General features: G+C 39.8%; 1 protein-coding gene across 15 annotated transcripts in view; it reads right to left on the bottom strand.

Annotated features, from left to right (window-relative positions):
* Positions 1-24,217, bottom strand: part of ADAM23 (ADAM metallopeptidase domain 23) — a 318,624-nt gene that overhangs the window by 100,632 nt on the left and 193,775 nt on the right. For all 15 annotated transcript variants that reach the window (XM_042995172.1, XM_042995171.1, XM_042995173.1 and 12 more), the window contains one exon: positions 8,724-8,787. In XM_042995172.1, coding sequence (XP_042851106.1) covers positions 8,724-8,787 — 64 coding nt within the window. The remainder of the gene's footprint in view (positions 1-8,723; positions 8,788-24,217) is intronic.

Genomic DNA, 24,217 nt, shown 5'->3' with positions numbered 1-24,217 from the left:
TCTCCTATGGTCAGACATATCGGGTAATTTATCACATGCATTTTACTCCTACAGACAGCCCTCTTGTCTCCCCTCAACCTCCGGCCAGGCCTGATGCAGAGCCACCAACCAGGAGTTCTGTGTAGGGTCGGTCATCTTGGGAAGTCTTCTGCCTCCCTTCTATATAGAATCCTAGACCCCATGTCTTCTCCATCCATGGTTTCACCTTCCCTTTTTTTGAAGGTACACATCTTCTGGTACTTTCTTGAAAAAGTGATCATGGAAGATAGATTTGGTGAGAACTTGCACATATAAAATTTTCTTTTTCTATCTTCACCCTAGATCAATCACTTGGATGGGTAGAGAATCCTAGATTGGAAATTACTTTCTCTTGGCATTTCAACAGCATTGTGCACAACTTCTGATGTTGCTGCTGAGAAATGGACGTTATTCTCATGTTAGATATTTTTTTATAAAATAGAATTTCCCCTTTCAAGAGAAATTGAGGGAATTTTACTTATCCCCATTTTTATGAAATCTCATAACATGCTTTGGAGCAGGTCTTTGCTTTTTCACTGTGCTGAGCATTCTGTCAAACCTTTTAATCAAGAAAATGCAGAGGCGCCTGAGTGGCTCAGTCAGTTAAGCATCTGACTCTTCGTTTCTGCTCAGGTAATGATCTCGAGCCCCATGTCAGGCTCTGTACTAGCAGTGGGAACGGTGGTTGGGATATTCTCTCTCTCTCTCTCAAAATAAATAATGAACATTTAAAATTGTTTTAAAAAAGAAAATGCATGAACTTCGGTTCTAGGAAACCTCTATTATTTCTCTGATAATTTCCTCCTTTCCATTTTTCTCTATAAATGGAGCTCTTCTATTAGAGTAGAGAAGTGATGTCTGCCTGGCTATATGGCTGTAAGTGCCCTCCACACACACTTTCAATCAACCCTTCTGTTTTCATGTGTCTTCAATTCCTGGCTCTTCAATTGGCTTGCTTCTTCTTGGTTTTCCCCTAATGGAAATTAGCAGAACAGACGAAGCGCAAACCCCACAGTTACCCCTCATCCACCTGCTTTCTATCTCCCAAAATTTTATGGATACCTCTTGTCTGCAGTATTTTCTTCTCCTGTCTTTGTCCTTGTGGGTTTATATCCTTTTTTATTCTTTAACTATTATTTGAGTAGGTTAATGGGATGGAATAGAGATAAATATAAGCATTGAGTCCACTGTTTAACCAGAAGCTTCTTATTGGTTTTCTTAAATAGAATGTACTGGACACACTTTGACTTTTCTCGATGATTTACAGTTATTTTGATCACTGCTCATTATACTGTACTACCATAGTCTCAGAGGCTCGTCAGTGACTAAGGGTGTCTACCCATACATCAAATGACCACTCCCCAACCAACTCAGCTTCTTTCCTCCTCGAGACTATAATACACATTTCCAATGCTGGTTGTCTAAATTTTGTATTACAACCTTGTTAATATCTTGTAAAAGGTTGCATTTGTATAGGGTTTGGTTCTCAAAAAGCAACCTTTTATATAAATATTGACGTGTATGTAATATGACAAGTTTTATTTGCATAGTCAACACTGGGACTTATAAGGACAAATGGTATCACACATCTCAGCAATTTGGGAATCCGGGTCAATATTCTGCAATTAAATTCCAAACTCTTCACATGATTCTAAAAACAACCACAGGGACCTGTAAATTCCATCAAACTGGTTATTTAGCACTTTGTATCACACCAAAAGGCTATCTTAAGTCAGGTGATTATTAGAAAAGCATAGTAAACCCTGTCAAAGTTACCTGACCTTTCTAAGAAAAGCTGTATTTCCCAGATTTTCCTAAAAATAATCTTTTTTCTCCCAGAAAATTATTTCCAAGTCCTTTCTTAGACTTAAGCTTCGTTCACATTGGAAACTGAAGGTTGATGCTCTCTCAGTACAAAGGTCATTGCTAGTTGTTTTAATTAAGATAGGATATTATCTGAAGGAATTGTTTTGGTTCTCCATGTATATGAAGGTGAATCACCATATTTTCTGAACCTTAAATAAGACTTGAGGTAACATGAAATCCCTGATGTTTGTTATCATTAGAAAGCTTGAACATCTAAATTCTATAGTTATATTAAGCACTGTGAGCAACTTGGCAGACTCTAAGTTAGTATTAGTATTTGGTAGTATTCGAGGATTTTCTGAGTTTCTTATTACCAAATTTATAAGTTTTGAAGAAACCATTACCATACAAATACTATTTGGCAACTCTCCAGATATATGTAGCCTTTTATAAATACCAGTGCAAAGGAACCTATTGAAGTATTTCATATCCAGTAAATCCTAACCGAGAAGAGGCATTTCCTCTTGGGTAACAGCGATAATAGTGCAGAGAGGCCACTCCCAGAGGCTTTGTGAGCAGTGACATTGGGTAGTCAGCTCTGGGGGTGCCTTCCACCCAAGGATCGAACCATCTTGAACACTCATTGTCTCACAGTAACTACTATCTCCATGTACAGATAGGGAGACACAGACAAAGTGCTAAAAGACTGCTAAAGACAGCAAGAAACCAAACTGAATGCCACGTTTTCAGGCTCTCGAGTTAGTGTTTCTTTCCCCAGTTGGGAAGGACTCAGACAGTTCTATAGCACTGCCCAGCCACTTCCAGATCAGCACTTGTGAGCGCATCACAGATCTGTGACTAGGCCAACAGCAGGCAGGACAACCCAAATGGGCTCATTCAGCACATGACATAAGTCTATATGAGTCCCCACAGGCATCAGCATATTCGAATTCAAAACTGTCCGTCGGCTATTTAAATTCAACAAATACAGAGCATCTGATACATGGAAATTATTGGCCACTCGAAGGAACTTAAAAATCCTAGTACATATGCTCCCCAACCTACCACTGCCACACAGGTGAACACTCTGCAAGTCAGATAACGCTTAAATAATAGCAACTTTGCTCCAGGAGGTTTCCAAGCTCAGAACCCCACTGGAAACCACCAGGCCATTCCTGCAAGTAATGGAACACTGAGTGTGTATCCTTTAAAACACTTCCTAATCAGAGGTGGCTTGGGATGACAGCTCTGTGAGTCCAATGCTAATAACATGTAGGGAGAAACAAAGATTTGGTTCCCTGGTATTATCGATCAAATGACGGAAACAGTTTGATTCTACTCACTTTAAATACAACCTATTGGAAAATAGAACCTATTGTTTCAATTTGATTTATTCTAAAATTGCTCTACCTTTGTGTCTGTTTAACTAGCTCACCTGCACGTCAGTAAAGGTCTGCCAACCAGTTATTATTATCGTCATTGCTTAAAAAGCTCAAATAAACTCCTGCCCTTCTGGGTAAACATTTGAGAAAAAAACTACACAGGTCTTAACTCACGAATGTGTATATTTTGATATTCCAGGTGCTGAATATAATAATGAAATTTGACACTCTTTTCAAATGATTATTCTACATGCATATCTTTACATTCAAACTTATCAATCATCAGGGTCTATCAATCTATTTAACACGTCAGATGGCTGATAGCAAAAGAGAAAAAGATATCTTTCCCTGGACACATATACCTGAATTTGAATACCGCAGCATAAGGAAACGAAAAAATGTTTTCAGAAAATCAGGGAACTTGCGACCCCAATACCAATTTAGTTTACCTTCATTAAACTCAATAGGAGAAAAGTATTCAAGTATTAAAACAGTTTAGCTGTACCAATGCTATGTAAATTTTTAACAGTTCATACGAAATTATCCTATTCAAACTTAAAATAGCTTTGTGAGGACCCACTGTTGTCTGCTCTCTTGAATTTTTTAAATTTCCCGGCCAGGAGCCATGCCCACAGAGGCTCATTTTCCTCCAATAGGAATCCCTGCCAAGAACGCTTCATGAAGAAGTGAGCTTGAACTGAGCCATGGTGATGATTTGATTTTAAAAAAAGCACAAAAACTTCTAGGAGGGTGATGTGATTATAGTGATAAAGAAAAGAACAAAGACAGGGATTTTTATCTGCGTGGTTCACTGATGTACATCCAGTACCTAGAACAGGGACTAGATCACAGTAAGCTAAATCGGTGTGTGTTTAATGAATACAGATGACTTATTTATGAGCCTGAATGACAAGACCAATCTTAAAGGAGCAAAGGATTCATGTTTGTTGAGAAGGTGGGTACGTAAGTCCCCATTCCCCACCCGAGGGGTTATGTTTTCTTTAAGATATAACTGACAAGCCAGAAAATTCACCCTTCTGAAGAGTATAATTCAGTGGCCTTTAGTACACTCACAGAGTTATGCTACCATCACCCCTAATTCCAGGATATTTTCAGCACCTCAAAAGGAAATCTTGTACCCCTTAGCAGTCACTTCCCATCCCTCCTTACCCCAGCCCTTGCAGCCATATCCTACCTTTGGTCTTCATGGATTCGCCTATTCTACACATTTTAAATAAATGGAATCATATAGCATATGGCCCTTCATGGCTGGCTTCTCTGACTTAGCATAATGTTTACAAGATTCATCCATGCCGTACCTTGTATTCGTACTTCATCACTTGTGGCTGAATAGTATTCCCTTGTGTGACTATATCACATCTTATTTATTCATCAGTTGATGGCCACTTGGGTTGTTTCTACTTTTTTGAATAATTACGAATAAGGCTGCTGTTAACATCCACGTCCAAGTTTTTGCTTAACCCTATGTTTTCGGTTCACTTGGATATCTACTCGGGAGTTGAACAGCTGGGTCATAGGTAATTCTCTGCTTCACTTTTTGAGGAACTGTCAGGATGTTTTCCAAAGCAGCTCCAACATTGTACATTCCTACCGGAAGTAGATGAGGGTCCTAGCTCTTCATGTCCTCACCAACACTTAATTGTTGCCAGCACCTTGGTTACAGGTATCCTAGAGTGTGTGAAGCGGTACCCACACAAGTTTAAAAATCAAATGAGAGAGTGACCCAGGGCTGAAACAGTACTGAAACAGATCAAAGTGCCACCTTAATTTTTGATATACCAGAGGAGAGGATTAGCTGAGAATCCAGTAGGTCTGCTAATGCTTCACCCGTGAGGTGGCTACACTTACCAACCCAGGGGTAGACAACACAGAACAACAAACCCCCACCACCAACACACACACACACACACACACACACACACACACACACACACACCCTGGGCTGCCACTGTGCAACTTAGAGTGTGGAAAAGTACAGAAATTGTGCTCTTCCTATAAGGAAATGGACACCATGAAAGACAGGAATAAGAACTACACAGACATACCCAACTCCTTCCCATCAGTTGAACTGCTCTTCCTTCTAGGGTGGGAGTGAGCAAGGGGACAGGAAGAAGCCAGGGTGAGTAAACAGAGCCAGGAAAGGCCCTTTTCCCCACCCAATAATGATAAAGAGTAATAACGTAGAGGGAAGCAGGGATAGGAGTCCAGCATCAATCTATTGAGGCTCACATTGCTGGCCAGCTGATAGTTCTCTTCATCAGCAGAATTGAAACCAAAGTATTAGTAAGCACTCAAAGTTATTGGTTCACGTAACAGGGACTTAATAGAAATCTGTTAAAGTTGAAAAGTACTTTTACATTCTCATACTGATACCTAATTCTTTTACAAGAACTAAAACGGTAAAAATTAACTCGTTTTTAGTAGGTTCATCAACAAAGTTGATCAACAAATCAACGAAGTTATTTTACCATATAGTGTGTGTAAAGCACCGTGTAGGAATTCTAACAAAAGCTCTTGCTCTGTGGAAGGCAGAACCAAAGTTCTTCCATATTCATACTGATGCCTGGCACCTATTCTATCCTGACTACTTAATTTGTTTACCTCTCCAGTTCCTATCTTTGCTCCACAAGGAAAGAAGTCCTTATACCCCACTTTTGTCCAATAAAAATAAAAGCCTAAGACATTGGTCTTTCTTAGCAAAAAGTGGGAACTAGGTAGAGGCTTGATGGTGGTGAAGCAGGAACTAGACAAGCTTCTCCAAGGGGGGATTCATCATTCTACCTGAAACTAATTTCCAGAATATTTTAAATGTCCACATTTATATTTAAGGTCAAAGCCAAATAAGCTTTGTATTCTTTCCATTTCTTTCCAAGTAATTCTTTCCAGTGTGTGTGTGTGTGTGTGTGTGTGTGTGTGTGTACAAATACTTTTGTCTAAATAGTTTGAAGCCTTTGGAAGAAAAGTTGCACACTGGGTTGAAACAGGTTTAATGAACCTAATCATCTTTGCATGTTAATTTCCTTCACTGGTACTCTGTGAAACAAAGAAAACAAAGATTTTCTTAACATGTAAGGCAATGTGAAGTTTAAAAAGAAAGTTTTAAAAACCGTGTGTAATTGTAGTGGGAGTATGGTGGATGTAAATAAACTTTCAAAAAGAAAAACTATCAGTATGTACCAAAAGCCTTTAAAGAAAAGTACCAATTCTTTGACACAGAAAATCCCATTCTCAGAATTAATCCTTAAGCAATTATTAAAGATGTGCTCAACATGTATCAGGAGGGCCTTTCCTTATAATTATTTGTATAGTGAAAGTTTGGGAACAATCTAAATGTCTATTACTATGGGATTTCAAAATAAATTATGGCAAATTAATAGGAAAGAATATTATGTATTTTTAGAAATAAAAGAGGATTATTTAATATGCTAAAATGTTTATAATGTTATTAGCTTTCTTAAAAATTCTGCTTCAAGGGGCACCTGGGTGGCTCAATTGGCTAAGCGTTGGACTTCAGTTCAGGTCATGATCTCACAGTTCGCAAGTTTGACCCCTGCATTGGGCTCTGTGCTGACAGCTTAAAGCCTGGAGCCTGCAGATTCTGTGTGTGTGTGTGTGTGTGTGTGTGTGTGTGTGTGTCTGCCCTTTCCCTGCTTGCGCTCCCTCTCTCTCTCTCTCTCTTGCTCTCTCTCTCCCAAAAAGAAATAAAAACTTAAAAAAAATTTTTATTTAATTCTGCTTCAAGATAGTGCACCATGTCAACTCAGTTTCTGGGGTATATATGTAAATATAGACACATAAAAAACAGACTGTTATGCTTAATTCATTATATCGGGAGAAAATAAGTTTGGAAATGTGATCTGTTTGGAGAAAATGAGGCATAAATAAGAGAAAAGCAATGAAAACAAAAACAAACTGCAGTAAACACTTCCTTTGCCAGAGTTTAAATGCCCTTTCTTTTAAATTCTAGTTATAACTGATATGAGATTCGATGTGTCTTGTTGATGACAAGGCTTCCTTCTGGGACCTCTAATAACCTCTGGAGGCCAATTAGCTACTCCGCTTCTAAAAAAAACCTGACTGAACTTGTTAGTGAGAAGTTTGACTCAGGTTACTGTGGCCTGCAAAGGTGGCTCCTTTGCTGAGTTCATAAAGTTCTCATGCAATCTTCTCTACTCCAGACTCATGATTCAGCATCCGCAGTGCTCGGGGCCCTGGCACAGCTGACGGAAGCTTCGGTTTGTACAAATGCCAGAAAGCACCGTTCCCGTGCTTGATTTAGCATTTCTGCTTGCTTTCCACAGCATTAACTTTTAGGGAGATTCAACAACCCCCAAGATGAAGCCTCAGGCAAGAACTGACAGAATAGTAAGAATAATAACTGAAGTCCTTAATCTGTGACATAAAATTCAGAGGTTTAAAACACACATCAAATTACAAATGTGCCCACTTAATTGCACAGTTGTAAATCCTGAGAAATTCCATAACCCCCTGGGCAGTGTTTACAATTAAGGTCACCCACAAATATTTGCTGAGAGGCTGTTACACTGGAAAAACCCAGTTCTTGCTGTACAACCCAGCAAGCCCACACATAAAAGGCCCACTTCTGCGCCAATACTCATTAGCAATATGGGGCGGGGGGAAGGAATCCAGTGTTTCCCACTATATTTTCTTTCCCTATTTCCTCTCCTGTACCTGTGGTATCCACCCTGCAGACACTGCTTAGGCTCAGTGGCACTCCGTAGACTTCCTACAAATCAGAGTCTCTGAATGTAGCCATTCCAGGGATTTTCATCCTGACTGGTGGAGATGACTGTCTTCCTCACATACCAATAACCTCATTTTAATCTAAACCTGCTTGCTCCTTATTGACATTCTGTTAAGAGAACGGCTAAACTCCAACTAAGGAAATCAAGTACCCAATTACCTTTGTATTACAATGCATGGGGGCCTTGAGTAGGTTGATTTGTCTTCTTTCGGCCTCAATTTCTTGCTTTGCACAACAGAAACAATAATATCCATCTCCCAAAACTGTTGTGAAGGTTAAGAGGGAGAGTGTTCCCTGAATCTCCCTTCCCCAACCTGACCTCTGCCCTTCTTGGGCACCAAAGTCACTTGGACTGAAGAGCCATTCTAGTAGTCCATCCAGTCTTATGATTCAGATTCTATGACCATGAGTTGGTTGTCTATTCCTTGAAGGTATTGATATGGAACTGTATAGCTCTCCATACCATCCACTGACAGAAGATAACAGTATGTATAACCAAAACAATAATTATATCTTTATAGGCCTGAATCTGCAGAATCTCCAATGTTATCTCAAACATTTGTAAGTCTTAACAAATTTATCCTAAACTTATTTGAAATTTAAAAATGGTACCCTTGTACAAGAGAACAGATAATTTTATTGAGATAGACATCAAAACGATGCAGTGTGCAATGAACAATCCTATGATTGAGTATATTTATGCTACAGGATTCCCATGCTATTAACCATACCTTAGAGTACTGTGGTTTCCCATTTTCATAGTGGATCTCCACATAATCAGAAGACAGCAAACCACTACAAAGGAAAGAAAATAGAGTGATTTCTGCATCTAAGACACTTGGGGGTTTAAAAATAATCAGCTCAATAGACATCTGCAAGGAGCCTATAAACCACAAAGAGCTGCAGTCCACAATAAGAACAGGTTCTCATCAAAAGCCTCGACTGTTATCCAGGAACAAATCATTCCTCACTCTGTTTACAAAGACAAAATATAGATAACATAAGAATGAATTCTTTTTATTCACATGATGCATCATTTGACTGATAGGTTCACTGATATGGAACAAACAGAAAAAGCCAGTAACAGGAGGAGACAGACCCTATAAAAATCCCACAATTATGCTCTAAATAACTGGAATCTCAAAACATAATCACTGAGGAAAAGTATAGAGTAAAAATATTTTAGGCTTTTCAGGCCACATAGTCTCCGTCACAACTACTCAACTCCTCTGAGTTAGCACAAAACCAGACACAGGCAATGTAAACAAATGAGCATAGCTATATTCCAACAAGACTTCATTTATGCACACTGAAATACGAATTTCACACAATTTTCATGTGTCATGAAATTGTTTCTTCTTTAATTTTTTCAACCATTTAAAAACGCAAAAAAAAAAAACATTCTTAGCTTGAGGACTGTACAAAAACAGGTATGCTAGATGTGGCCTACGGGCCATAGTTTGCCAACCCCTAGAATAAAATGACAGTTAACAACATAGACTTCGAATCGGGCAAAGCAGGATTTAAAGCCTAGCTCGGCCCCATATTGGTGGTGTGACCACAGGCAAGTTACCCACCTCAGCCTTTCCATGAGTCAAATGGAGGCGACAGAGAGTACGAATCTCATGGGATGTTGGAGAGTTAATGAAAGCACATGCATGGCTTAGCCCAGAGCTCAGCATCAAGTACGTGCTCAGCGATGAGCTCTGAGGCCATCACTGCTTTTATTTCAATTCAGCTTCTTCAAACACATTTCTCCCTACACATGTGGGGAATGCAAAATACGAGCCACGCAAAGAGCACGGCACTATTAGGGCATCCGGGTTCCTCTCTGGGCTCTGCGACTACAAATGCTGATGACAAATGATGACTCACATGTGCTGGCTGACCACTCACTATGTTCGGGCACTGCACAAGGGCTATAAAGAGTTCAATTCATTTCATCCGAATGGTAAGTGGAGGACAAAAGTAGGCTCTACCATGTATGAACCAGATGTGTGCCCTAATTTGAGGCCTCCACTTGCCTTTCTGCAAAAGGATGGACTGGAGTAGATGATTCCTCAGGTCCCTTCCTACGCTGACATTCTATTTTCTATGGTTCTGCCTACGTGTAGGTTTTCTTGGTAGGAAGTCTTGACGCTACTTCTTTAACAGAAGTATGGAAGAACTCAGTGGTTTTGCATCATTTTGAGAACTGCACCTGATGCACTTCTAACATGCCCCAGTGAGGAAGGCTGGAGGCAGCCTGGAGCCAGTCAACAGAGGGGGAGGCCCACATGTGCATCCAGGATAGTCCGCACATAAGCCGAAGGCCAACCTTTACAACACAGAAATAAGGCAGATGCTGGGACGCTTTTCTATTGAAATTACTAATCAAATGTATATCTACTGATGTTTCTACATTTGAAACTAAATTATGGGTACATCTACTCATTCCCTTTTAAAAATCTTGGGGCACCTGGGTGATTCAGTTGGTTGAGCATCTGACTTTGGCTCAAGTCACGATGTCACAGTTCGTGAGTTCAAGCCCCATGTCGGGCTCTCTGCTGTCAGTGCAGAGCCGTCTTTGGAGCCTCTGCCTCCCTCTCTCTCCCCCTCTCCCACTCGAGCTCATTCTCTCTCTCAAAAATAAACTTTTTTTTTATTAAATCTAAGTAAGAGTCAATGTAAGGACATCTTAACTCTATGTACTTAAAAATACCTGACAGGGTGTAGAAACTTCTTTCATATCTAGTTAATTAAGTCAGCTACCAGCACTGTGAATATACATAAACAAGGCTATTGATGGTAACATTTCTCTGAGGAGGCAGAGGGGCTTCACTAACTACCCTCTAATTAGCTCTCTCTACAGGTAATGCATTATTTTCAAGATTCTCAACCACACAATCACTGAAGCATGTCTAAGAGTTGAAAACAAAGTTATTTGCTTGTGATGACAAAGGTATTCTAACCATTGATTGCCAAATCTGATAAAGGTCACATTTTTTTAATGCTTACTTTTGAAAGAGACAGAGAGACAAAGCATGAGCAAGGGAGGGGTAGAGAGAGAGGGAGACACAGAATCCGAAGCAGGTTCCAGGCTCTGAGCTGTCAGCACAGAGCCCGACATGGGGTTCGAACTCACAAACCATGAGATCATGACCTGAGCTGAAGTCGGTTGCTTAACCGACTTAGCCTCTCAGGTACCCCTGATAAAGGTCACTTTAATTATCCTATTTACCCCTTTTGAAGGGCTTTTCCCTCACTGTGGACATCTAACATCTCCTGCATTTGAGAGTCTCAAAAAAGAAAAACAGAGACTTCTAGAGGAGCCTGTGACAGACACTGAGCTGAACGTAACACCATACGCTCCTGTCACCGCACCATTTTACTCTCCACCTCCTATAAAAAGCACCACCTTCCCATTTGCTCCATCCTTTCTTCCTGTCTGATCACGGCACTCTCCCTTAACACTGTTTCTGTCACTCAACACATCATCTCTAGCACGTGGCATAATCCCTAGCACATGGTAGGCCCTTAACTGACACCTGCTGAGTAATCAAACATCTGCCAACGTCTACTACGTGCCAGGCCCACACTACGGGCTGGGAGGCTGAGATGAAGAATGCAACTCTCTGAAATTGACACTAAACAAAATCAGCACAAATGTATGAGATTAGTCGTCTCACCCTAAATATTATCTGTAATCTCCCTAAAAGTGAATTAACAACCAAATGTAATCTGATTATAAGCCTTTTTAAAAATTATTTTTAATGTTTATTTATTTATTTGAGAGAGAGAGAGAGAGAGAGAGAGAGAGAGCAAGCAGGGGAGGGGTAGAGAGAGAGGGAGACAGAATCCCAAGCAGGGTCCATGCTATCAGCACAGAGCCTGATGTGGGGCTCGAACCTACAAATCCCAAGATCGTGAGCTGAGCCGACACCAAGAGCTGGACGCTTAACCAAATGAGCCACCCACACGTCCCTGATTGTAACAGTTTTAAAGTAATTTTGAAGTAAGATCTTACAGCTGGACAAGTAACACTGGAAAGAAGAAATGAATAATTAAGCATGCAGCAGTGTGTCGTCAGCCCCACCCAGCAGAGAAAGAGCAGGTAATCTCAAGCTCTGGACTCCTAAGGATGAGTTGTCCTGCAGTCCCTGCTTGCAGATGCCTTTCAAGGCATTTCCCCCACCTCTGCTTCTCCTGGTTGCCCCAGTAGAATGTCCTGTGGAATCAGAATGTTCTCACCTGCTAATGCTAATCTACATGGCAATTGTGGTCCCAAGCATAAATGGTCATTTTGCTTTGTCAGTCAGCCAATGGGGTGCTTAATTACTTGCAGAAACCAATAAAAGGGAGTTTTAGAACACCCTAAATTCTGAAATAAACATCCTTTTCTAATCATTTAAGTTACAGAAAAACTATATACGATGGCTACTACAATGCTTTTCATGACAGTTATCTGGTGAAAGACGGACGATCCTTGGAAGTAAAGGGATAAATGCAGGACGAAGTTCAAAGCAAGGTGGAAAAGAGCAGAACTGGAATACGGAAATTCTCTTTAACCCCCTCACTCTGTACCTTTGTGGTTAATCTGTATGACAGAGGTACCAAAAACAACATGAACTCTAGAGACAGACAGAATGTGATTTTACTCAAATATGAAGGACAAGGGTGAGCACCTTGAAGATCCTGAACTCTAAGAGCAGGAGAATGGTAAGACTATTAAAACAGGGCACGTGAGCTAAGAATCAGACTGGTGAAGGGAGCTGTGGTAGAAATAATGCCATGTAGCCACCATATCCCATTTCATTTTCCCCTTCCTGGCACAGTAAGACTATATTTCAAAGTTTCTCCAGCAGTGAGGCTGAGGCCAAGAGACTGAATTATGGCTCATAAGAGAGAACAGGAAGTGAAGTCTATGCCTCCGGTGTGGCCATTATATTCCATGCAGGATTATCCAAAGTCTCTCTTCCATGGCGGCTCTGGAAGCCACATGCCCCAGATGGCATAGCTGTAAGATGGGTGCAGCCTAGGTTCCTACATCCTGACCTGGAGAAACGCTTCCTAGGAAAGCCACTCAACTTGTATTAGACCATAATGTGTAGGTAAGAGACAAAATTTTATAGTGTTAAATCCCAGATTTCATCTTTATTACAGAAACATGGTCTCAACTATCCTAATTCCAAAATTTATCACAAAGAAATATTTAGAAATTTAACGTTTAAAGAATTTCAGAATCATCAGCAAATGGACATAGAAAGCTTCTGTAAGATCTAAGCATTGGAAATTCAAACAAAGAGAGAAATATGCCTTGGGGAGAGTCCTCAGGTTTGAGATTTACGTGTCTAATGAAAGTAGGCACACAAATAATCAAGTGATCAAAACTCCCAAAGGTTTATATCTTCCAGTACAGGGAGGCTCATTATGGAGAAGCCAAGGATCCAGTAACTGGAAAAGTTAGCTACCAGGAATCCCTAGAGCCTAAAAATCTTACTAACCAAGACTGGTAGATAACTCCTAGGTTGTTTTTGGAAAATAACTTGAATCCCTTACTTTAAAGAAAGAATCCTATGCTTTCTTTTGGGTGACTCTGTCAGGAAAGGCTAAGTAGGCTAATCAAGCAAATTACATTGTTCAGAATGAGACAATGTAAAGGTCAGTGCCTTGGATTATAAGGAAAAATGCCAGGAAAGACAAACACTGGACCACAAGGAAACCATCTGGTCAACATGAATAAGAATAATTTACTTCCTTATTAAAAAAAAAAGTCAAACTATCGGTCTCTAGAAGCCCAGTTCTGAAGTCTACATTCACTGAAATTACTGTGTTGAGCCCTCAGAGTGTATACCTCTGATTAAAATATTGTGTGGGTTGCTAGGAGCAGAATACATTCTTCTGAAGGGACCTAGAGGCCAATAGGGCATTCCTTCACCATCAGAGCTAGGGAAGAAAAGTCAGGAAGAAAAGAGCAAGCACCAAAGCTTAACAACTGGATGGTCATATAATTTATCATCCAAAACAGGCCATCTTGGAAGGTCAGGCTAGTCTAGGAGATGAAAAATACCTTAAAGCTGAGATGCTATTTAAGCAAGAAGTCTGTGAGTATGTCTCTTTCCCAGTTGCTTTTGCCCTCTGTGACTATGTTTCATATGGCCACTGTTTGAGGACAACCTCGGGCAGTCCCCTCAGGCTCTCTCTCTGAGTGTATAACATCAGGAGGTAGGTACTTGGAGAGGAGTCAGCAGTCCAAGATGCAGAAGCCAGAGAGCAATGAATCCAGATTCACTGCAGTAGACCAGACACATCAGGCCTTGACTAGCCATGCTCCTTGTCACACGATGTCTTTGTTCTTAAGTGAACGGTAGCGTAAATATTTTAATTTAGTTCTTAGTGGTGAAACTCATAAGTTACTTGCATAGGGATTCAAAACTGGGACTGGAACAGAAGTCAACGTTTATGTGAGCAAAAGAATAAAAAATTAAATTGTGTTTAGGAAAAAAGACTGCCACTAATGTCCACTTTCTTTTTTTTTTAATTTTTTTTAACGTTTTATTTATTTTTGAGACAGAGAGAGACAGAGCATGAACGGGGGAGGGGCAGAGAGAGAGGGAGACACAGAATCGGAAGCAGGCTCCAGGCTCTGAGCCATCAGCCCAGAGCCCGACGCGGGGCTCAAACTCACGGACCGCAAGATCGTGACCTGAGCTGAAGTCGGACGCCTAACCAACTGAGCCACCCAGGCGCCCCTAATGTCCACTTTCATAATGTAAATTCACTCGCCTGATGACCTTCTGTTTGACAGTGCTTAGCTTCTCAATACTGGAAGCCCTGATCATCTCAAATGGCCCTTGACAGAGTCACTGGCAAAGTCTCCTGCCACCCTCTCCACCAGGCCCCACATTCATTCATTCAATAACAAACGCTGGTCACTATGGAGATTTGCAACCTCATGGGGCTTCAAGCATATAACAGCAATGTACAATGAAGCACCATGCCTGTCCCCTGTGTACACTAGAAGCTTCTTTTTTCCTTTTATACACGTACATATTTTTAATTCGTCAAATAATTACTATTTGTATAGTAATCTGTACCTTGTATAAGGTACTATAACTTGTGATGAAGAGAGACATAAAATTTAACCTCAGTACATTCATACAGGCATAAGCCTATGACCTTATAATTATCTTTCTGTCCTTCTATCGCTTTCCTTTTTGGAAAATAATAGGCTTAAAAGTCAAATGATCTTTCAGTCACCACTTTTCTCAGGTTTTAGGAAAAAGTTACTCATCCCACCTACAATAATTTTTATACCAAAAGTGTTTCAGCTAGAAAATATACAATCCCTTGAGTGTAAACAATACAATAAGACTTTGAAGCTGTGCTGAAGGATTGGAGGCATGAAGAGGTTGGAATTTAAGAGTGTAGAAATGCTATGTTAAGTGGGGAAAAGTAATTACAGATTGAATAGAAGCTTTGTGTTAAGTCAAACAAAGACGGCCTGCTAGGCGAGGGCTGGGAACGTGGGCATATTTCATAGGAACAGAGCTGCAGGTGGAGAAAACTCAGCATAAGCAGGATGGAGGGAGTGTAAACCTCTTTGAGGGTCACAACAGGAATTTAACGAGTTACTAAGTAACATGAGAGGTTGCAGCTGAAATTTCAATGTGGAGGCACTCTTGTAACTCATAGGTGACGGCCCCATGCACCATAATACAGATCAGAACACCCTAGTCTAACATAACAGGAGACACAAGCAGCGCTGCAAGTTAATAGACAGGGAAGTAGACAAAGGAGGAGCTAGGGGAAACAGGAGGAAGGAACTCGAGGAGATGTGAAAGCTGGTGACCACCACCCAAGCTGGCTTGATCAGCCAAGGAGAGTAGCCACTTAAGAGTTCCCTTCTGAAAAGGTGGCATCAACAGACATCTTTAATTAAGTAAAAATGAAAGATGTTTAATTTTTCTTCCTCGGCTTTGAAGTCAGACCATATGAAGTGGCTGACACATTCCTAGCTGTGGCTGCCAATACCTCTGCAAGTGCACACCAGTAATTCTGAGATTCCTCCGTAGCAGGACCCTGGGTATTTCTCATCTATGTGATTTGACCCCTACATATCATGAAACAAAAAAGATTTTTAAACACAGGGAAAACTGAATCCAAATAAAAATGTCATACCTTTTGAACACAATTACACATAACTGAAATGCTTTGATGCACAAATTTAAAGCTAACAGTGAATATTGTCGTGTGTTGAATATTGCTAATGTGGGTGCTCTTCTGATATGCCCAACATTTCTTTTTACAACCATTAAGTTTGGCACAACACACATCATAGAGAATGGATATCGACCTGTCACCCACCCCTTGACCTCCCATAACCTTGTCCAGGACAGAGAGCTCTCCGCCAAGTCTAATTCTTGCCACGCCCTGAGACAGGAATTCCCTACTTCTATTTTTCATTTTATCAGGAAAACTGCACATTTGTGTACATAGTGTTCCATTCTTTCCAAGTATACATGAAATGGTAAAAAGAATAAAAAAAGAAACCAATGGAAAATCTATCAGAAATAGTAAGAGTTAAAGAAGGTAGGTGCTTACAAGATAAATATGCAAAAATAAAATACAGTTTTATGTGCACCAGCAAAAACCACCTAGAAGTAGTCTAGCGAGAAAGTTTCTACCAACAATGACAAAAACAGAAACAAATCTCATAGATGTGTTATATATGTAGATACATAAACATAAATGTACACATGTATAGATGTACATATACCCTATAACTTTAATGTTAATTCTAAACAAAATTCGATAAGTTTTTATAACTTGACAAAATTATTCCCAAGTTCATCTCAAAACACAAATGTTTATGACCACCCAATCATTTTCCTTAAAAGCAGAGTTATAATAGGATATTACTATTATATTACTTACATTAATATTGTAATAAGCAACATACAGAGCACTTACCTGGTAAGACAGATGGCCCAAAGGGCGGGAAAGAAAGTTCAGAAAGAAATTCAAGTTCATACCAAAAACCTTATGTATTAAAATAATGGCATTTTAAATTGGTACAAGAGAGAATAAAGAATAAATAAATATATATGAGACAAGTGATTTAACACTTTGGGAAAAGTCAGATCCCTAATCATATCTTACACCAAACTAAAAATATATGCATTAAAGATATATATGTTTTAAAATAAAGCCATAAATTTGATATAAAAATACAGCTGAATGTTAGGAAGAGAGACCTTTTGAAGCATTATATTAAACACAGAATTATAAAGAACAATAGATATGACTACAAAAAACTTTTTAACTTATATGAGTTAAAAAAAATCCATGAACAAAATTTCAAGGAAAACTAAGAAAAAACATTCCCAAAATATATGAAAAACAAAGGATTGCCATACTTAACACAAGAAGCCAAAATGAAAACCAATAAAAACAGAAAAACAATTCAATAGAAAATGGGCAAAGGATGTGGGCAGGCGATTCACAAAATAAAATGTGCAAAATGCAATTCACGAGAAAAAGAAAATGAGAAATACTAATGACCCTCAATTATACACAAATGCACAACTGCACTAGTCATAAAAGACCTGTAAATTAAAATAACCGTAAGAGACCAATTTTTCCCTTCGGTTTACAAAGTAGAAATGAATAGTAGCAGCCAGAGCTGGCAAGAGTGTAGAGGAGCCCTCCACGCATTACTGTTGGGAACCTGGATTAGTATGCCTTCCTGGGACAATTTGGCAACAGTTATCAAAGTCCAAAAAACATATTCTTTTAAATCCATAACTTTTTATAATCTCATTAAGTGCTACTTATAAAGGTTTCCTGAGGAGGGGAGCCTGGGTGGCTCAGTCGGTTGGGCGTCTGACTTCAGCTCAGGTCATGATCTCATAGTTCCTGGGTTCGAGCCGCGTGTCCAGCCAGCTCTGTGCTGACAGCTCGGAGCCTGGAGCCTGCTTTGGATTCTGTCTCCCTCTCTCTGTGCTTCCCCCACTCACACTCTGTCTCTGTCTCTTTCTCTTTCTCAAAAGTAATAAAATAAACATTAAAAAAATTTTAATATGAAATTTATTGTCAAGTTAGTTTCCATACAACACCCAGTGCTCATCCCAACAGGTGCCCTCCTCAATGCCCATCAACCACCCTCTCCTCCCTCCCACCCCCCATCAACCCTCAGTTTATTTTCAGTTTTTAAGAATCTCTTATGGTTTGGCTCCCTCCCTCTCTAACTTTTTTTTTCCTTCCCCTCCCCCATGGTCTTCTGTCAAGTTTCTCAGGATCCACATAGGAGTAAAGACATATGGAATCTGTCCTTCTCTGTATGACTTATTTCACTTAGCATCACACTCTCCAGTTCCATCCACGTTGCTACAAAAGGCCATATTTCATTCTTTCTCACTGCCACGTAGTGTTCCACTGTGTATATAAACCACAATTTCTTTATCCATTCATCAGTTGATGGACATTTAGGCTCTTTCCATAATTTGGCTATTGTTGAAAGTGCTGCTATAAACATTGGGGTACAAGTGCCCCTATGCATCAGTACTCCTGTATCCCTTGGGTCAATTCCTAGCAGTGCTATTGCTCGGTCATAGGGTAGGTCTATTTTTAATTTTCTGAGGAACCTCCACACTGCTTTCCAGAGCGGCTGCACCAGTTTGCATTCCCACCAACAGTGCAAGAGGGTTCCCGTTTCTCCACATCCTCACCAGCATCTATAGTCTCCTGATTTGTTCATTTTAGCCACTCTGACCCATGTGAGGTGATATCTCAGTGTGGTTTTGATTTGTATTTTCTGGACACTGAATTTTGAATTTCATTTTCTTTTCTTTTTTTTTTATTTTTTTTAAACATTTATTTGTTATTGAAAGAGAGAGACAGAACGTTAGCAGGGGAGGGGCAGAGAGAGAGGGAGATGCAGAATCTGAAGCAGGCTCCAGGCTCTGAGCTGTCAGCCCAGAGCCCAACGCGGGGCTCGAACTCACAACCCGTGAGATCATGACCTGAGCCGAAGTCAGTCGCCTAACCAACTGAGCCACTCAGGCGCCCCAATTTCATATTCTTTTCACATGTCATGAAATATTCATCTTTAGATTTTTTCAACTATTTAAAGATGTAAAAACTCAGGAGCACCTGGGTGGCTCAGTCAGTTGAGCATCGCACTTTGGCTCAGGTCAAATTTTTTAAAGGTTTCCTGAGGAAATAACTGATAAGAGCAAACACACACACACACACACACACACACACACAACACTAACACACATATGATGATTCTCTGATGATGCTGTAGGTATGAGTTGGTTTACATGTGCTTTTACAGACAATTGGAAAGATGTTTACAACATTGTTCAGTGAAAAAAGCAAATGAAAGAATATTACATTTGGTAACTTTTTTAAAGTTATGTTTACCTTACATAAAGAAAAAAAATCTGCAACATATACACAGCCAAATGTAACAGTGAGCTATTGTTTTCTGTAGAACTTTGAATAGTTTTTATTTTCTTTTGCTTATCCATTAATTCCTAAAGCTTTTACAATGAATATATTTCACCTTTTAAAATAAGAAACTACACTATATTTTTTAAAAGAAGAGAAACATAGGGCACCTGGTGGCTCAGTCAGTTAAGCATCCAACTTGGGTTCAGGTCATGATCTCATGGATCATGAGTTTGAGCCCTGCATCGGGCTCTGTGCTGACAGCTCAGAGCCTGGAGCCTGCTTCAGATTCTATGTCTCCTTCTCTCTCTGCCCCTCCCCTGCTTGTGCTATCTCTGTCTCTCAAAAATAAATAAACATTTTTAAAAAATTAAAAGAAGAAAAACATAGCTCCTTTAGGAAGAAATTAATTTATGGCTAATTTTAGGCCCAGGAAAGGAAAAGAATCACAGACACGGGCAATGCTACCAACAGCCTGTTCTATCACTCAGGGAGCAGGGGCCAGGTTGTTTGCCTCTGTCCCCCTCAACTCAATGTTCCTGACATTCCCTTAACACCTGGAGGTTGTCCATGCTACAGGGAGTGGGTGAGGACAGAAAGAGAAACCAACACAGTCCCTTTCCTCGAGGTGTTTATAATCTCCTACCTAAGTAAGACAAGGTCGCAGGTACCCCAGTATTAATAACAAAGCATCAAGCTGCCCTCAGAGAGGAAATACATTTCAACTAAGATGATCGGGAACTTTTCTGTAAGAAAGAAAGGCCAGGGCAGGTTCGTGACAAAATACGCTCAGGGAAATATAGGCAGGAAAGAGCAGGTCAGATAGACAAAGGGACCAGGGTGTGCAGACAGGGAGGCATATTCAGGAAGCAGCTAAAAGCCCAGTTGGGCCAGGGCACCAGTCATAGTGGCAGTGGTGTTAAAAAGGCAGATTTGGGCTCAGGCAATCCACCGGTTTAAGCAAGGAGCTGTAACCTGGAAAAAGAAAGGCACTCTAGCATCGGGAACTCGGAACTTGGACGACCACGCTCTGCTTTCTGTCAGACCTGAAAACGTGCAGTATGCTCTGTGTCCTCAGAAGCTGTAAAGACTTTCGGGCCTGAGAAGGGCTGAACACCGATAAGTTTCTTTTACTGGGTCAATTAGAGCCATCTGCAAAGTAATTAATGTTAGCAGCAGGAGAGAACAGCAAGAGACCGGCAGAAACACTAAGAAAAGGCCTTCCACATATGAAAACCTGTAGCTTTAACTTTCCTTCACTCATTCAATTAATGGCTCAAGACCTGAGAAACAAAACAGAGAAGGGTCAAACAAAAGATCAACAAAGGCTACTTAATATTTACTTAAGTGTTTCCATTTCTTTAAACATTTTCACTGTAAATTATAGATTTTTGTCCTAAAATCTACTATGCAAATGCTTGTGTGAACTCTGCAATTTTATGTTCTTTTTATTTATTTATTTTTATTGTTTTTATTTATTTTTGAGAGAGAGAAAGACAGAGTGCGAGCAGGGGAGTGGCAGAGAGAGAAGGAGACACAGAATCCCAAGCAAGCTCCAGGCTCTGAGCTGTCAGCACAGAGCATGATGCAGGGCTTGAACTCCCGAACCGTGAGATTATGACCTGAGCTGAAGTTGGACGCTTAACCAACTGAGCCACCCAGGCGCCCCTATTCTTTTAATAGTTAAAGAAGAGTAAGATTTTTGTAGAATAGCCAGAAGGATCTTTTGTGTGCTTTCCTCTTCTCTTCTTCCCCTATGTGGGAGAAGTCTAATCCTTTTTCTCACCGGTACTGCCCCAACCAGAGCCTGGAGAGCGTCTGCTGGCTAAACCGAGACCTAAGGCCCCAGACTGACAGACGACAAGGCTGCACAACCCAGTAAAGGAAAAGGCATTCAAAATAGTCATCCCTGATTTTCTGTCCTAAGCAGAAAACAAGATTCTATGAAATCATGGGATACTTCATACATATAACACAGGGATGTTTAGAAATGGCAACCACTGTCCTTTCTAAATATTATATATGTTTAAGAAACTATCACAATGTAGCAATGAGAAACATACTTCTGCAGGAATATCAAACCAATAGGCGAGATAAGAATACAAAATAGCGAAAAGAAGAGAAAGAGGGAAGAAGAGGAGACTTTGAGGAGAACTTTTTAAGGGTTTCTTCAAGTACAAAATTACTATTATACAAAATAGCACCCATTTTTAAAATTACCACTTATAAAAATGATCTTCAAATTCATTCCACATTTCATGGCATCAAAAAATGATCCACTGGGCCTTTGATTGCTAAAAAAAAAAATCATGAGTTTCTGAAGCCCAGCTAATTTCTTTAGCCAGAGAATTTTTCATACTTCCAAATTATGTACTATTTCAACATAATTGCAAAATACAGACCTCTGAAAAGTACAGAATTTATCAGGAAAACTATTCATGTTGTAGCTTCTTTGGAAAGGGATTGCTTTAAAATGGTGTGAACTTTCAGATTCAGTGTAGGTCATTACAGAGCTAACTTGGCCTTGTTTACTTTGCTTACCATTGTATCCCCAGTTATGAAAGAATGCCTGAACTAAACGAGCACCCAGATGTATTTGTTGGTTGAATGAATTAATGTCAATTAAAGAAGGAATAGGTAAACAGGAATCAAGAGGTCCGGTTCCTGGCCTGGATATGACACTGATTGTCTCTGAGACCTTGGAGAAGTCCCTAATATTGTGCAACAATAATACTGAGGACCTATACTGTATAAGTTTTCTTACAAATAACAAGAACACTGGGTTATAGGATCTCTAAGGACACTTCGGTGGCTAAGTTGAGCATCCAACTCTTGATTTAGGCTCAGGTGGTAATCCCAGGGTTGTGGGATCAAGCCCTGTATCTGGCTCCGTGCTGAGCGTGGAGCCTGCTTGGGATTCTCTCTCTCTCTCTATCTCTATCTCTATCTCTATCTCTATCTCTCCCTCCTTCTCCCCCTCTCCCCTGCTTGCATATGCTCTCTAAATAAATAAATAAATAAATAATAAAATAGTGAATGACTACTATTACCTCCTACCCTAAAAATATACCTGTGCTAAGCTGGAAGTTAGGGGCTGGTAACGCACATAGCTCGTCTATTCAGTACACGCTTTGTGAAATAATCAACTGTCAATATACCGGAATGACTTCGGCCAACATTTTGGAGAATGGTGCTAAAAGAAAAGCTCCATCCATGTTCCATATGTACTGCAAGAAGCCACTTTATAGTTTTTTTTCTTATTCTACATATTTCCATGTACCTCAACCAAAAAAGAACAAACACCTCCCTTCCCAAGATGTAAAGTGATACACTCCCTCTGCAGATTGAATTAATAATGAACGAAAAACTTATCCATAAAAACTAATCTAAGAGCTAATATTTAAGAATTGCTGAAGCTATATCTATATTAATACTAACCTATTTAAGCAGTGTGTTAAAAAATCAGATAAGAATTACAAAACCATTACTTGATTGTAACTAAAAGTATCTCAAAGACTTAAAGTTGTACTAACATGCTTTATCATAACGATACTGAAGATCAAAGATAACAGGGAAAAATAAGTATTTATCCTGCTTGGGGAGTTAATGATAAGCAAATCTGATGGCATTTCACGTCACTTTAAAAGACACATGTAAAATCATGACTACAGGTGAATCCTTTAATCTATACCAGTCCAATTATACAGTCTGGACATTTTGCATAATGCTAAAACTGAATTTTTATCTTTTAAAAGCTACTCAAATCATTAACTATTGGCACTTGATTCTCTAAATATATGTCTTAAGTCATTTAAAATAATTTGTAGGCAGACACATTCTTTCTATTTTAATGTATATAGCGTGCTGGTGCTAAAATCAAATCAGTGGTGGTAAAAAAAAAAAAAAAGCAGAACAACAGATATCTAAAACAGCAGAGTTTCAAGCCAATTTCTATAAATGGGCTTTTCCTTGAGCCAGAAAACTTTCATTAAATCCAATCTTAAAATTTTAAGTCCATGTAGACAATCTTACCCACATTCACAATTAAAGTGCCTCTCAATGTTTGGATCAAAAGCAAAACCTTCATAAGATTCTAGAAGCAGCCAAATCCCAGAGAGACTGACACAGAAAAAAGGAGAAACTATTCTATTTAGGTCCTTTCAGAGATGCTATTTTTAGTTTAATCTTAAAACCAGACATTTTTAGAACCCTGGTGAAAATTCTAACAATTAACTATGTGATCCATAGTGGTAAATTCACTAAGTATCAACAGTAAGTTCCAGAATCATGAGTTGGAGATGATAGTAAGAAGAAAGATCCTAAGTAAACTGATTCACATCCCAGTTTGGTAACTCACAATGAGAGTAGAAAATGGAGTGGACTATATTCCGAGAAATATCCAGAAGCTAGTAGTCTGGTAGGATCAAAACTCTGGGCCAAGAGAATATTCAGGAGTTGAAACACACAGAGTCTAGAGATCACCAGCATGTGAACACCAGATAGGCAAAGGAGACTCTCCAAACTACCACCCCATAGAAATGACAGGTACCATGTCGTATCCACAGTTCTTGTTATTGTCGCCTACACAGAGGAGGTATCCTAATAAAGTTCTGCTGCTAATGAGTCCACAAGCCAGGAAGCTCAAGAAACAGAAGACAAGATGGCACACCACCCTCCAGTCTGAAGAATCCATGGGAACCTGAAGGTCCTACAACCAGAGCTCAGCCCCAAGTAAGGAAGGTGAGGCCTGAGATAACACATGGCAGCAAGAAAACTGAGACTCGGGTTA

Source organism: Panthera tigris, chromosome C1 (assembly GCF_018350195.1).
Source record: "Panthera tigris isolate Pti1 chromosome C1, P.tigris_Pti1_mat1.1, whole genome shotgun sequence".
In the NCBI taxonomy this organism is placed as follows: Eukaryota; Metazoa; Chordata; class Mammalia; order Carnivora; family Felidae; genus Panthera; species Panthera tigris.
Note: the sequence above shows the minus strand (reverse complement) of the source record. Positions and strands in the feature narration are given on the sequence as shown.